The following is a 12,059-nucleotide window of genomic DNA, read 5'->3' on the forward strand; positions in this document are numbered from 1 at the left end:
CCTCCCTTGGCAGGTCCAGTTTTGCCATTGTACTCAATAAAGGAAAGGTTAAGATCCTGCCAGTGAATAGATGATCCTAATCAGTTTATAAGAGAGAAGCCACTGTGATGGGTAAGAGGATCTCAGTGTTCTCTTCCCTCAGGGTCCCTATGAGCGTCTGTCAGGACAGATCGTTCCTCAACACGCCCGCCGTCCCCTAGCAATCCCTCATAATCCCCCGCCCGTCATATAGTCCCAAGCGGTCGATCTCATGGTCAGTGGCAGTATCCCAAATGGCTCCCTATTCCCTTCATAGTGCCCTACGAGCCCTGGTCAAAAGCAGTGCACTTTAAAGGGTAGGCTTCCATTTGGAACACATGGAGTGTCCCCATCTGCCCACTAGTTTGGAATCCCAAGTCATTAAACTAGATTAGAACATTCTCAGACCAAGGTTTCCCTCAAGTTCTAGATTAGAACATTCTCAGACCAAGGTTTCCCTCAAGTTCTAGATTAGAACATTCTCAGACCAAGGTTTCCCTCAAGTTCTAGATTAGAACATTCTCAGACCAAGGTTTCCCTCAAGTTCTAGATTAGAACATTCTCAGACCAAGGTTTCCCTCAAGTTCTAGATTAGAACATTCTCAGTCCAAGGTTTCCCTCAAGTTCTAGATTAGAACATTCTCAGACCAAGGTTTCCTCAAGTTCTAGTTTAGAACAATGTTTCCCTCAAGTTCTAGATTAGAACATTCTCAGACCAAGGTTTCCCTCAAGTTCTAGATTAGAACATTCTCAGACCAAGGTTTCCCTCAAGTTCTAGATTAGAACATTCTCAGACCAAGGTTTCTCTCAAGTTCTAGATTAGAACATTCTCAGAACAATGTTTCCCTCAAGTTCTAGATTAGAACATTCTCAGACCAAGGTTTCCCTCAAGTTCTAGATTAGAACATTCTCAGACCAAGGTTTCCCTCAAGTTCTAGATTAGAACATTCTCAGACCAAGGTTTCCCTCAAGTTCTAGATTAGAACATTCTCAGTCCAAGGTTTCCCTCAAGTTCTAGATTAGAACATTCTCAGACCAAGGTTCTAGATTAGAACATTCTCAGAGTTTCTAAGTTCTAGATTAGAACATTCTCAGTCCAAGGTTAGAACATTCTCAGAACAATCAAGTTCTAGATTAGAACATTCTCAGACAAAGGTTTCCCTCAAGTTCTAGATTAGAACATTCTCAGACCAAGGTTTCCCTCAAGTTCTAGATTAGAACATTCTCAGACCAATGTTTCCCTCAAGTTCCCGCCCTTAAAAGCTATTATTTAAGCCTTGTTATTGTCTGGTCTATTGCCTCTAGACTCTAACCTCTCTTGAGACTTGCAGTCTGAGTAGAGCAATACTTTAAAGTTAGAGTCCTTCATTGAAAGTATAACAAAGCCCTCACCCCACCTCTGTTTAGGTAAATAGCTACGGGATGGAGAAATGTAACAAGTCTTAAATTCATAGACGGAGCTATGGATGCAAGCACTGACCCTCCATATTTTGGAGGCAGGGACTGACCATAAAAATGATAGTGTTTTGAGGCTGTACAGCATTTGTTTATGTTTACATTGTTTACAAACATTGGAGTAAAACAAGCGGATATTCTGGGTTCTGATGGTGAATGACAGCTGAACTAAGCTCATGAGGCATTTAGATGTTCTCTTGTTCAGGAATCAATGGGAACATATCGTTCATTTGTAAGTTATGGATATAGCAATTAAGGACTATTCAGGAAACAATCTCGCTCTGCCACTATACCATGGGTGTGTATGACACATGTTCAAAAACACAAGTACGTTATTGAGTTTGTTTACCCACACACATCAATGTGTATCTATTATTCACTACCAGGTAGATGGGGAGTTGAAGAGCTTGCTTGTAATCCTCTTTAAACGATTTCAGGCGTTCTAGCTACCTCTTAGTTCTGTGTAAAAACTCAATCAGGCTTTACCCTTTTAATGATTAAGATACACCCACACAACACACACGCTGTGAAGTGGCATAGTCTCCTTCCCCGGCATCACTTTATGCTAATAGTGGCATCTCTTTTTCTCCTCTCTTCATCCCTCGTTCCCTTTGATGTTGACAGCCATGTTCCAACCTTATCAACATGCCTGTTTAATCTTTGTCCTTTTGTGTGGGTGTATAGCTCTTGTGTGGCTCTTTGTGTGTGAGTCTCCCAATTATGGATGTGTGCGTGGGCGTTAAATAATATTTAGCCTTTTTTTAAATGAATTGATCTGATTGTTTCATGAATTCCGAGCTACGCCCTCACTCCTTCCCCATTCAACAAGGAGGAAGTGAGCTGATCATCTTCTGCTCCTGTGAACTAAAGAGCATCACAGCGGTCTGCCTTTGGTTGGTGGCCTCTCTACACTACATTTCAGTAAAGCACAGTATATGGAAATCAGTAGGCTATAGTTCTCTGTACTTGGCCGTCTACAGTAAAGGAGGCAGCTTGGGTTGTAAAGAAGGAGGCTTCTGTTTGTGAGTCGTCTCACGCAGGTTATATTGACCCCAGGCCCAAAGCTCTTGGTGATTAAATTGAACAGGCCACTATAACACAGCATGAAATAAAGTCTCTCACATGACAGGTCTTTGCTCTTTGGAAAATGTATTCTGTACCCCTCATCTGTCCAAGTCAGTTTGAACATAACCTCTCTCTCTCTCTCTCTCTCTCTCTCTCTCTCTCTCTCTCTCTCTCTCTCTCTCTCTCTGTCTCTCTCTCTCTCTCTCTCTCTCTCTCTCTCTGCCTGTCTGTCTCTCTCTCTCTCTGCTTGTCTGTCTCTCTCTCTCTGCTTGTCTGTCTCTCTCTCTCTGCTTGTCTCTCTCTCTCTCTCTGCTTGTCTGTCTCTCTCTCTCTGCTTGTCTGTCTCTCTCTCTCTCTGCTTGTCTGTCTCTCTCTCTCTCTGCTTGTCTGTCTCTCTCTCTCTCTGCTTGTCTGTCTCTCTCTCTCTCTGCTTGTCTGCCTCTCTCTCTGCTTGTCTGTCTGAGGCCTCTGTCTTCTTTTGCCCTCCTTCCCTACTGTGTCTTGTTCTTCAAGTCTCAGTCTCTCGCTCATGTCAATCTTCTCTGCATTTGTCTCTCTCACTCTTTCTTGCTCTCCTTCATCTCCCCCACTCAGTGTCCCTCTTAAGGCCTGTGATTCATTGTCACCCCCCCCCCCCCGTCTATCTCTCTCTTCCCCTCTCTCTATCTCACTGCAGTGTACTATCTATAGCTTTCTACCCTCCCTCCTTCATCTTCCCTGTTCATTGTCCCTCTTAAGGCTTGTGACTCAGTCTCCCCCACACACTGATGTTCACCCACTGACCCCCAACCATTGCTGTCTGCCCAGCATCAAAATAACCCGTCTGGGCTGGAGCTGACGCCTCTTGATACACAAATAACAGTGGTTTAGACAGAAGAATATGGATTACACTGAATGGCTGCAATCTGCTGAAGAGGGAATGGTGTTTGACAAAGCAACGTGGCTATAGCGCTGGAATCCGACAGCATCACAGAGAGAGCATCTCTCTCTCACACACACACACACACACACACACACACACACACACACACACACACACACACACACACACACACACACACACACACACACACTGCATTCTCTCATGAGCATCAGAGCCCTCTCCAAACCCAAGTGGATGGCTGGGTTAGAACAATATGTTTGATTGGTGAATCGAGGCCTCATGGAGTGGGTCTACTTTAAACATCACTACCCCAACCCCCCCGAAACGACACCTATCTGAACGTCCCCATCTCCTACTCTGCGAGAGGGCCAATATCATTATCTCTGTCAGCAGTGGTGTCGGATTACCATACAGAACAAAGAGAAATAATCATTTTTTTCTCCCTATTCTACCCCAAACTGATCCTGGAGAATATTTTTGTTCTGTTTTAAAAGAAATCGGGTGCCTTTTGTGCGCGGACTAATTTACAAAGATGCTAATCTTCTGGTTGAAAGTGTTAAGGCTACACGGGAAGGCTTTGAGTCGGGAACTTTACATGGGAACTCATCATTGTTCTCTGAGGAAATCTCCACACAATTAAGGGTGGCTGATCTTAGCTCGTAATGAGACACCGGCATGAGATACTGAAGTTCCCTTTTTACGGAATATTCTGGAAGCGAAAAGTCAAAAGCCCACTTGGTTCGGCTAGATAAGTCACTATTACTTATGGTAATCAATATTAATGGGGTAGTTACTCTATTTTACATGTTTTTAGATATGTTTTGTTACTTGAAATCAGTCTATGGACAAGGACTGCAATCCACGCTGGTTTTGTTGAGCTAGCCACTGTCAAGAAATGCTAATAAGGGAACAAATATATAAATATGTAAAATCATGGAACTATCCCTTTAACTCTCTCCCATGATGTTGAATCAATGCTCCCTCTGGCCGTTACCCACAACTCACCTGTGAGCATAGCCGAACAGCGTCTTGGTCACAGAGCAATGTGTTCCACCGCTAGGTCTGCCATAGCGCCTATTTAAAGTAGGTCCTTGCTCTCAGGGATCCTTGGGATGTCCCTACCCCATTGAAGTTGAAATGTAAAATGGTTAGGGCTAGGGTTTAGGGTAGGGACGTCCCAAGGACCCCGGATAGCGTCACTCATGTTAACTACCGTAGAGAGAGGGTGCACTTTAAGGTGGAAAGGGGGGTCATGGAGAAATGTTAACTGCACCTGGGCAGCATGGCACTATCTATCTGGCTAAGTTTACTTCTGTGCCATTGTCAATTGCGTTTCATGAGGGTGGTGCTAGATTATTTGATGATATGTTTGCAAATGTCCCTTAATCTCTGACAAAATACACATCATGCGAACATTTCGAAAGATGATACGTTTGCAAATTAATTAGAATAGATCAAACAGTCTGATAACATATTCTTATAGTGGCTAATTGACATTTTAGTGAGTCTGATTAGCAGCACCACACTGTCTGCAGTCTGAGAAACATTGGATCCGTTGTCAGGAATAACACATCTCTATTAAAGCAAATAGCCCACCGAAACCCCCTACGTATCATTGAGATCAAGACCTTCTTTACAGTGGATAGTACAGACACCGTGTCTCATATCACGTCTGATCACAGCCATTCAGATGATAACAACGACCCAGCCGGCTAAGGACAACTCACACACAGGCGGTGGCCTGGGTATCAGCTTGGACGCCTCCGGCGACGGGTGGTTATTTCCTCGGCAATGACCTCAGTTTACCTCGGGCCCCTAATGGCAACGTGTAGGGGTATTTTGGCCCTCCGGCTACACGCCTCACACGCACACCTCGCTACGAGATCAATCCGGTTGCCGCGACGATCGACTTTGACAAACTAGAGAAGAGGGTTAGATAGAGGGGTTTATTCTTGGTTAATGGGATCTGGGTGGTAGGATGTCTCTGACTGGGAGAAGAGAAGAAGGGGTGATGATGGTAAATGAGTGGATAAGTGGACAAAATGGCTTCTAGCCTGAGGGTGGGATTTGTTTCATAATGATCAGTCTATCGACTAAGCAGTGAGGCTCAGGGATGGGGTAAATGGTGTGTGTGTGTGTGTGTGTGTGCGCATTTGTGTTTGTGTGTGTGTGTGTGTGTGTGTGTGTGTGTGTGTGTTCCTGCATGCATCAGAGAGGTGTTAAACGGTCTGTTAATACACTCACCACTGTGACAGTTAGGGTCATATGACTCAACCAGAAGACAATGAACAGCATTAGTCACAGTGGAGGCAATCTAACCGTGCTATTGGCCATGAGCCAGCACAACAGCATTAGATGATGCAGGGGGTCATAGAATAGGTTCAGTTTTGCTGGATAATACTGTATGTGGTTGTGGTGAACCTGCCAAAGCAATCTTTATGAATGTCTTGATTTACAAAATGCATGCATGTATTCTGTAATGATCTGTATCCTCTCAGTGACATTCCTGTATATCTCTACCCAGTAAAGACAGAACAGGGATATGCACTTCTTCTGAGCCGGGTTCCTCTCTAGGTTTCTTCCTTCTATGGAGTTATTTTAGTTTCCTGGCCACTGTGCTTCTTATGTCTCTGCTTGCTCGGCCGGGCTTTACAAATAAAATGTATTGATTGATTTACTGTCTCTCTCTCTCTCTGTTCTTACTCTGTCGCTCTCCTTACTTTCTCTCTCCCTTTCTGTGTCAGTGGGATATGAGTTTGATTGAACTGAGCCGACAGAGTCCGGTTGAAAAATTCCTGTACTCCGTAACGATCCATGTATCTCTTATTGACATTCCCTGTGGATCCCCTGTCATTCCAGGATACAGGAGCTGAGGGACCTTGGGGAACTGTCTCCCCACTGGGACAACCTGAGGAAGGAGGTGATTGGCCGTTATGGACAGGTGATAGCTGCCTACCAGGAGACCCTGGCTGAGCTGAATAAGATCACTGGTACGACTTACTACATGCACACAGGCAAGCATGCACGTGCTTGTATACGCACGGACACACACAGAGTCACTATACACACACATATTTACACTATGCACACACAGTGCTTCGTGCCCTATACCATGCTATAATGCTCTCTACCTCTTAAAAGGGTAGAGGTACCCTTGGGAAGAAGCGAGCATTTCTGAAATCCCTCTCTGTGAACACCCTTGCTGAATCGTCTTATTTGGGTTTTGTTTGGCCTTTTCTTGTTTTTGTTTACCACATTGCCAACGTTTCTGTATGGCAATGTGGCTACAGACCTCATGGCTACAGACCTCTGATAAGCCTCCTAGTAAAGTGATTAAAAACAATCAAGCATATCACACAAGTGCTAAAAAATAGCCCATGTTAATATACAGTATGTAGCCTAAGGAACAAGGTTCACTAAGGTTCACTATGGGTATTTACAAACAGCACAGGAATGAAATAATCCACATGTATTGATCAGAGCTTTTCTAATGAGTCTGCTCTAAAGCAGTATCATCCAGATCCACTGGATGTAGTGATTACAGTATAGTAGCCATATTTAGGTTCCAAAGATTGGGCCTAATATAGTGTATTTAAATTATATATATTTTATTTATTTAACCTTTTATTATTCACTAATATTGTCAACTAATTTAAAGGGACACTTTGGGATTTTGGCAATCAAGCCCTGTATCTACTTCCCCAGAGTCAGATGAACATGTGGATATAATTTTTATGTCTCTGCGTGCAGTTTGCATACCCCACAAGATATGCTACTAGGATTCTCTTCAAAGTCCCCGAGTCCAGAACAGACTCTGGAAAACACACAGTACTACACAGAGCCATGACTACATGGAACTCTATTCCACATCAAGTAACTCATGCAAGCAGTCAAATCTGATTAAAAAAACTGATAAAACTACACCTTATGGAACAATACGGACTGTGAAGAGTGCTAGCACAGTGCTAGCACATGGACTCACAAATGGACTTGGACTTCACAAACATACTGTATGTATGGTGGTATTATAAATATAATGTAGATATGTAGTGGTGTAATAATTGTACTGTTTTATTTTATTGCATTTGTTTGCCTTAATTTGTTTGGAAACCAGGAAGAGCAGCTGCTGCCTTGGCAGGACCTAATGGGGATCGATAATAAACCCCAGGAACAGTAGCTGCTGCCTTGGCAGGACCTAATGGGGATCGATCATAAACCTCAGGGAGAGTAGATGCTGCCTTGGCAGGACCTAATGGGGATCGATAATAAACCCCAGGGAGAGTAGCTGCTGCCTTGGCAGGACCTAATGGGGATCGATAATAAACCCCAGGGAGAGTAGATGCTGCCTTGGCAGGACCTAATGGGGATCGATAATAAACCCCAGGAAGAGTAGCTGCTGCCTTGGCAGGACCTAATGGGGATCGATTATAAACCCCAGGAAGAGTAGCTGCTGCCTTGGCAGGACCTAATGGGGATCAATTATAAACCCCAGGAAGAGTAGCTGCTGCCTTGGCAGGACCTAATGGGGATCGATAATAAACCCCAGGGAGAGTAGATGCTGCCTTGGCAGGACCTAATGGGGATCGATTATAAACCCCAGGAAGAGCAGCTGCTGCCTTGGCAGGACCTAATGGGGATCGATAATAAACCCCAGGGAGAGTAGCTGCTGCCTTGGCAGGACCTAATGGGGATCGATAATACATCCCAGGAAGAGCAGCTGCGATAATAAACCCCAGGAAGAGCAGCTGCTGACTTGGAAGGACCTAATGGGGATCGATAATAAACCCCAGGAAGAGCAGCTGCTGCCTTGGAAGGACCTAATGGGGATCGATAATAAACCCCAGGGAGAGTAGCTGCTGCCTTGGCAGGACCTAATGGGGATCGATAATAAACCCCAGGGAGAGTAGCTGCTGCCTTGAACGAGAAACAAGACCTGAGTAAGAAAAACTCTGGCCCTAATAGCCTATAATGTGGCCAGGTAACGTAGCCAGGAAAGCCAACCTCCCAGCCCTATATGAAACAGAATGACATATTTTACATTATCATACAGACAGTCAATGTCACATATCGAGTTGAACTCATCGGACTAATGTTTGAATAATTGATACATGTCGATTAGATCCGGAATTTAATCCTGGGTAAAAAAAAATGACACTGGGTGAGGACTGAGGCCTTGGGGACCGATGACCACCTCGAGTCACCTTTGTTTCTTCTTTGCCACTTCCCTTCTTCCTGGAGAGCAGAAAACACTCTCCCGTGTTTCTGACTTCTGCTGGGTTAGTTTCCATAGCAACAAAGTTTCTATGCGGGTGAAGGGGGATAATGAAGAATTCCGTGATAATCATTTTGTTGACAAGGGGAAGCTGATTGAGTGCTACTCCGTGCGTGCGTGTGTGTGGGTGGGGGGAGGGGGCTTCATCTGATATTGATAGGGTTTACACGCTTATCCTGCTGATTCATACTGACAAGATGCAGAACAAAACTTAGACACTTAACTGTTTGGCTGAATCACCACACACACACACACACACACACACACACACACACACACACACACACACACACACACACACACACACACACACACACACACACAATGACAGATATTATTTGGCACTATCAAATGATCTTTTTCTGTCCTCAACCAAATTCAATAGACTTCCACAACACGATGCTTGATGGGTCACAGTACGAGCCACAACAGCTCTTTCTCTCACTCTATCCCTCTATCGACCCTATATCCCAGCTTCCTTGGGTCCCAGCGGACCAGAATCCTGATGGAGTGATAGATTTTTCCTCCCACACCTCTCATTCCGTAATCTCATTCCGTAATGAGATATTTGTCAAGGTGTTTTTTCCCTGGACCCTCTGATGAGCGACGATGGTCGCTCCATCCTGCACACACACACACCATCTCGTAAGTAGAGGGCAAAGCGGTGTGGGTTGAGATGCTTCATGACAGCTCTCCCTGCATGGCCAGATGCTGCATTGTGTGATGATCAAGATAGCTGCTAGCCGTTGGACACCGTGCAGCAGAGGAGGGGGCCCTCGCAGCCTATAATCCAGCACCGCATTAAGTCGGCGCAGTGACAGACAACACGAAACGAGCCGGGCAGAGAAGGCAGCAAGCAGGTTAAGTATTGATACCTAATGTGATTAAAGGAAAGGTGGGAAGTGGGAGGATAGAGAGATGTAAGAAAGAGGTATGTATGTGGTGGCTAGTCGCAATGTTACAAGTGAGAGGGTGAGAAAGTGGGGGGAGAGGGAAAGTGAGATTGAAGAGGAGGAGGGAGGATGGACGCACTATGTTGTGTACCAGTAGTCTGTGGGGGGTTTGAGGAGGATGGACGCACTACGTTGTGTACCAGTAGCCTGTGGGGGTTTGAGGAGGATGGACGCACTACGTTGTGTACCAGTAGCCTGTGGGGGGTTTGAGGAGAATGGACGCACTGCGTTGTGTACCAGTAGCCTGTGGGGGTTTGAGGAGGATGGACGCACTGCGTTGTGTACCAGTAGCCTGTGGGGGTTTGAGGAGGATGGACGCACTGCGTTGTGTACCAGTAGCCTGTGGGGGTTTGAGGAGGATGGACGCACTGCGTTGTGTACCAGTAGCCTGTCAGGGGTTTGAGGAGGATGGACGCACTGCGTTGTGTACCAGTAGTCTATGGGGGGTTTGAGGAGGATGGACGCACTACGTTGTGTACCAGTAGCCTGTGGGGGTTTGAGGAGGATGGACGCACTGCGTTGTGTACCAGTAGTCTGTGGGGGGTTTGAGGAGGATGGATGCACTACGTTGTGTACCAGTAGTCTGTGGGGGTTTGAGGAGGATGGACGCACTGCGTTGTGTACCAGTAGTCTGTGGGGGTTTGAGGAGGATGGACGCACTACGTTGTGTACCAGTAGCCTGTCGGGGGTTTGAGGAGGATGGACGCACTGTGTTGTGTACCAGTATCCTGTGGGGGTTTGAGGAGGATGGATGCACTGCGTTGTGTACCAGTATCCTGTGGGGGTTTGAGGAGGATGGATGCACTGCGTTGTGTACCAGTAGCCTGTCGGGGGTTTGAGGAGGATGGACGCACTGCGTTGTGTACCAGTAGCCTGTGGGGGTTTGAGGAGGATGGATGCACTGCCTTGTGTACCAGTAGTCTGTGGGGGGTTTGAGGAGGATGGACGCACTACGTTGTGTACCAGTAGCCTGTGGGGGGTTTGACCAGTAGCCTGTGGGGGTTTGAGGAGGATGGACGCACTGCGTTGTGTACCAGTAGCCTGTCAGGGGTTTGGAGGAGGATGGACGCACTGCGTTGTGTACCAGTAGTCTGTGGGGGTTTGAGGAGGATGGACGCACTACGTTGTGTACCAGTAGCCTGTGGGGGTTTGAGGAGGATGGACGCACTGCGTTGTGTACCAGTAGTCTGTGGGGGTTTGAGGAGGATGGACGCACTGCGTTGTGTACCAGTAGTCTGTGGGGGTTTGAGGAGGATGGACGCACTGCGTTGTGTACCAGTAGTCTGTGGGGGTTTGAGGAGGATGGACGCACTACGTTGTGTACCAGTAGCCTGTGTACCAGTAGCCTGTCGGGGGTTTGAGGAGGATGGACGCACTGCGTTGTGTACCAGTATCCTGTGGGGGTTTGAGGAGGATGGATGCACTGCGTTGTGTACCAGTAGCCTGTCGGGGTTTGAGGAGGATGGACGCACTGCGTTGTGTACCAGTAGCCTGTGGGGGTTTGAGGAGGATGGATGCACTGCCTTGTGTACCAGTAGTCTGTGGGGGTTTGAGGAGGATGGATGCACTGCGTTGTGTACCAGTAGTCTGTTGGGGTTTGAGGAGGATGGACGCACTGCGTTGTGTACCAGTAGCCTGTGGGGGTTTGAGGAGGATGGATGCACTGCGTTGTGTACCAGTAGTCTGTGGGGGTTTGAGGAGGATGGACTCACTGCGTTGTGTGCCAGTAGTCTGTGGGGGTTTGAGGAGGATGTACGCACTGCGGTGTGTGCCAGTGGTTTGTAGGGGTTTGAGGAGGATGGACTCACTGCGTTGTGTGCCAGTAGTCTGTGGGGGTTTGAGGAGGATGTACGCACTGCGGTGTGTGCCAGTGGTCTGTAGGGGTTTGAGGAGGATGGACGCACTGCGTTGTGTACCAATAGCCTGTGGGGGTTTGAGGAGGATGTACGCACTGCGGTGTGTGCCAGTGGTCTGTAGGGGTTTGAGGAGGATGGGCGCACTGCATTGTGTACCAATAGCCTGTGGGGGTTTGAGGAGGATGGACTCACTGCGTTGTGTGCCAGTAGTCTGTGGGGATTTGTGCCTGTAGTCGAGGGGGGGGGGGTTGAGTGAATAAATCCTCTTCCACAGTTTCAAAAACAAAACGGGTGTTTTCCTTTTATTCATACTTATTAAGCTGGAATGACCCCAGCATACTTCAGATGCTCTAATAACTCCATTCATTCATTCATCATCTCTCCCACTCCTATTGTTTGCCGGCCGACGAATTAGAAGCTTGGTTAATCCCGTTAGTGAATGTTTGTTGGCCTTCCTCGGTCAGCTACAGTGAAGACCCGTCTGTCACTCGCTCTTCAATCATGGTGAGCAAAGTCCCCCTTCTAGACTAAATAGTCTTGTTATATTGTTACAGAGG

At 46.7% G+C, this 12,059-nt stretch overlaps 1 protein-coding gene across 16 annotated transcripts in view; it reads left to right on the forward strand.

Moving 5' to 3' along the window:
* LOC135507014 (type II inositol 3,4-bisphosphate 4-phosphatase-like) overlaps nucleotides 1–12,059 on the forward strand; it is a 333,119-nt gene that overhangs the window by 261,741 nt on the left and 59,319 nt on the right. For all 16 annotated transcript variants that reach the window (XM_064926488.1, XM_064926482.1, XM_064926486.1 and 13 more), the window contains one exon: nucleotides 6,281–6,411. In XM_064926488.1, the coding sequence (XP_064782560.1) occupies nucleotides 6,281–6,411 (131 nt within the window). The remainder of the gene's footprint in view (nucleotides 1–6,280; nucleotides 6,412–12,059) is intronic.

The sequence above is a fragment of the Oncorhynchus masou genome, chromosome 20, assembly GCF_036934945.1.
Source record: "Oncorhynchus masou masou isolate Uvic2021 chromosome 20, UVic_Omas_1.1, whole genome shotgun sequence".
Classification (NCBI taxonomy): Eukaryota; Metazoa; Chordata; class Actinopteri; order Salmoniformes; family Salmonidae; genus Oncorhynchus; species Oncorhynchus masou.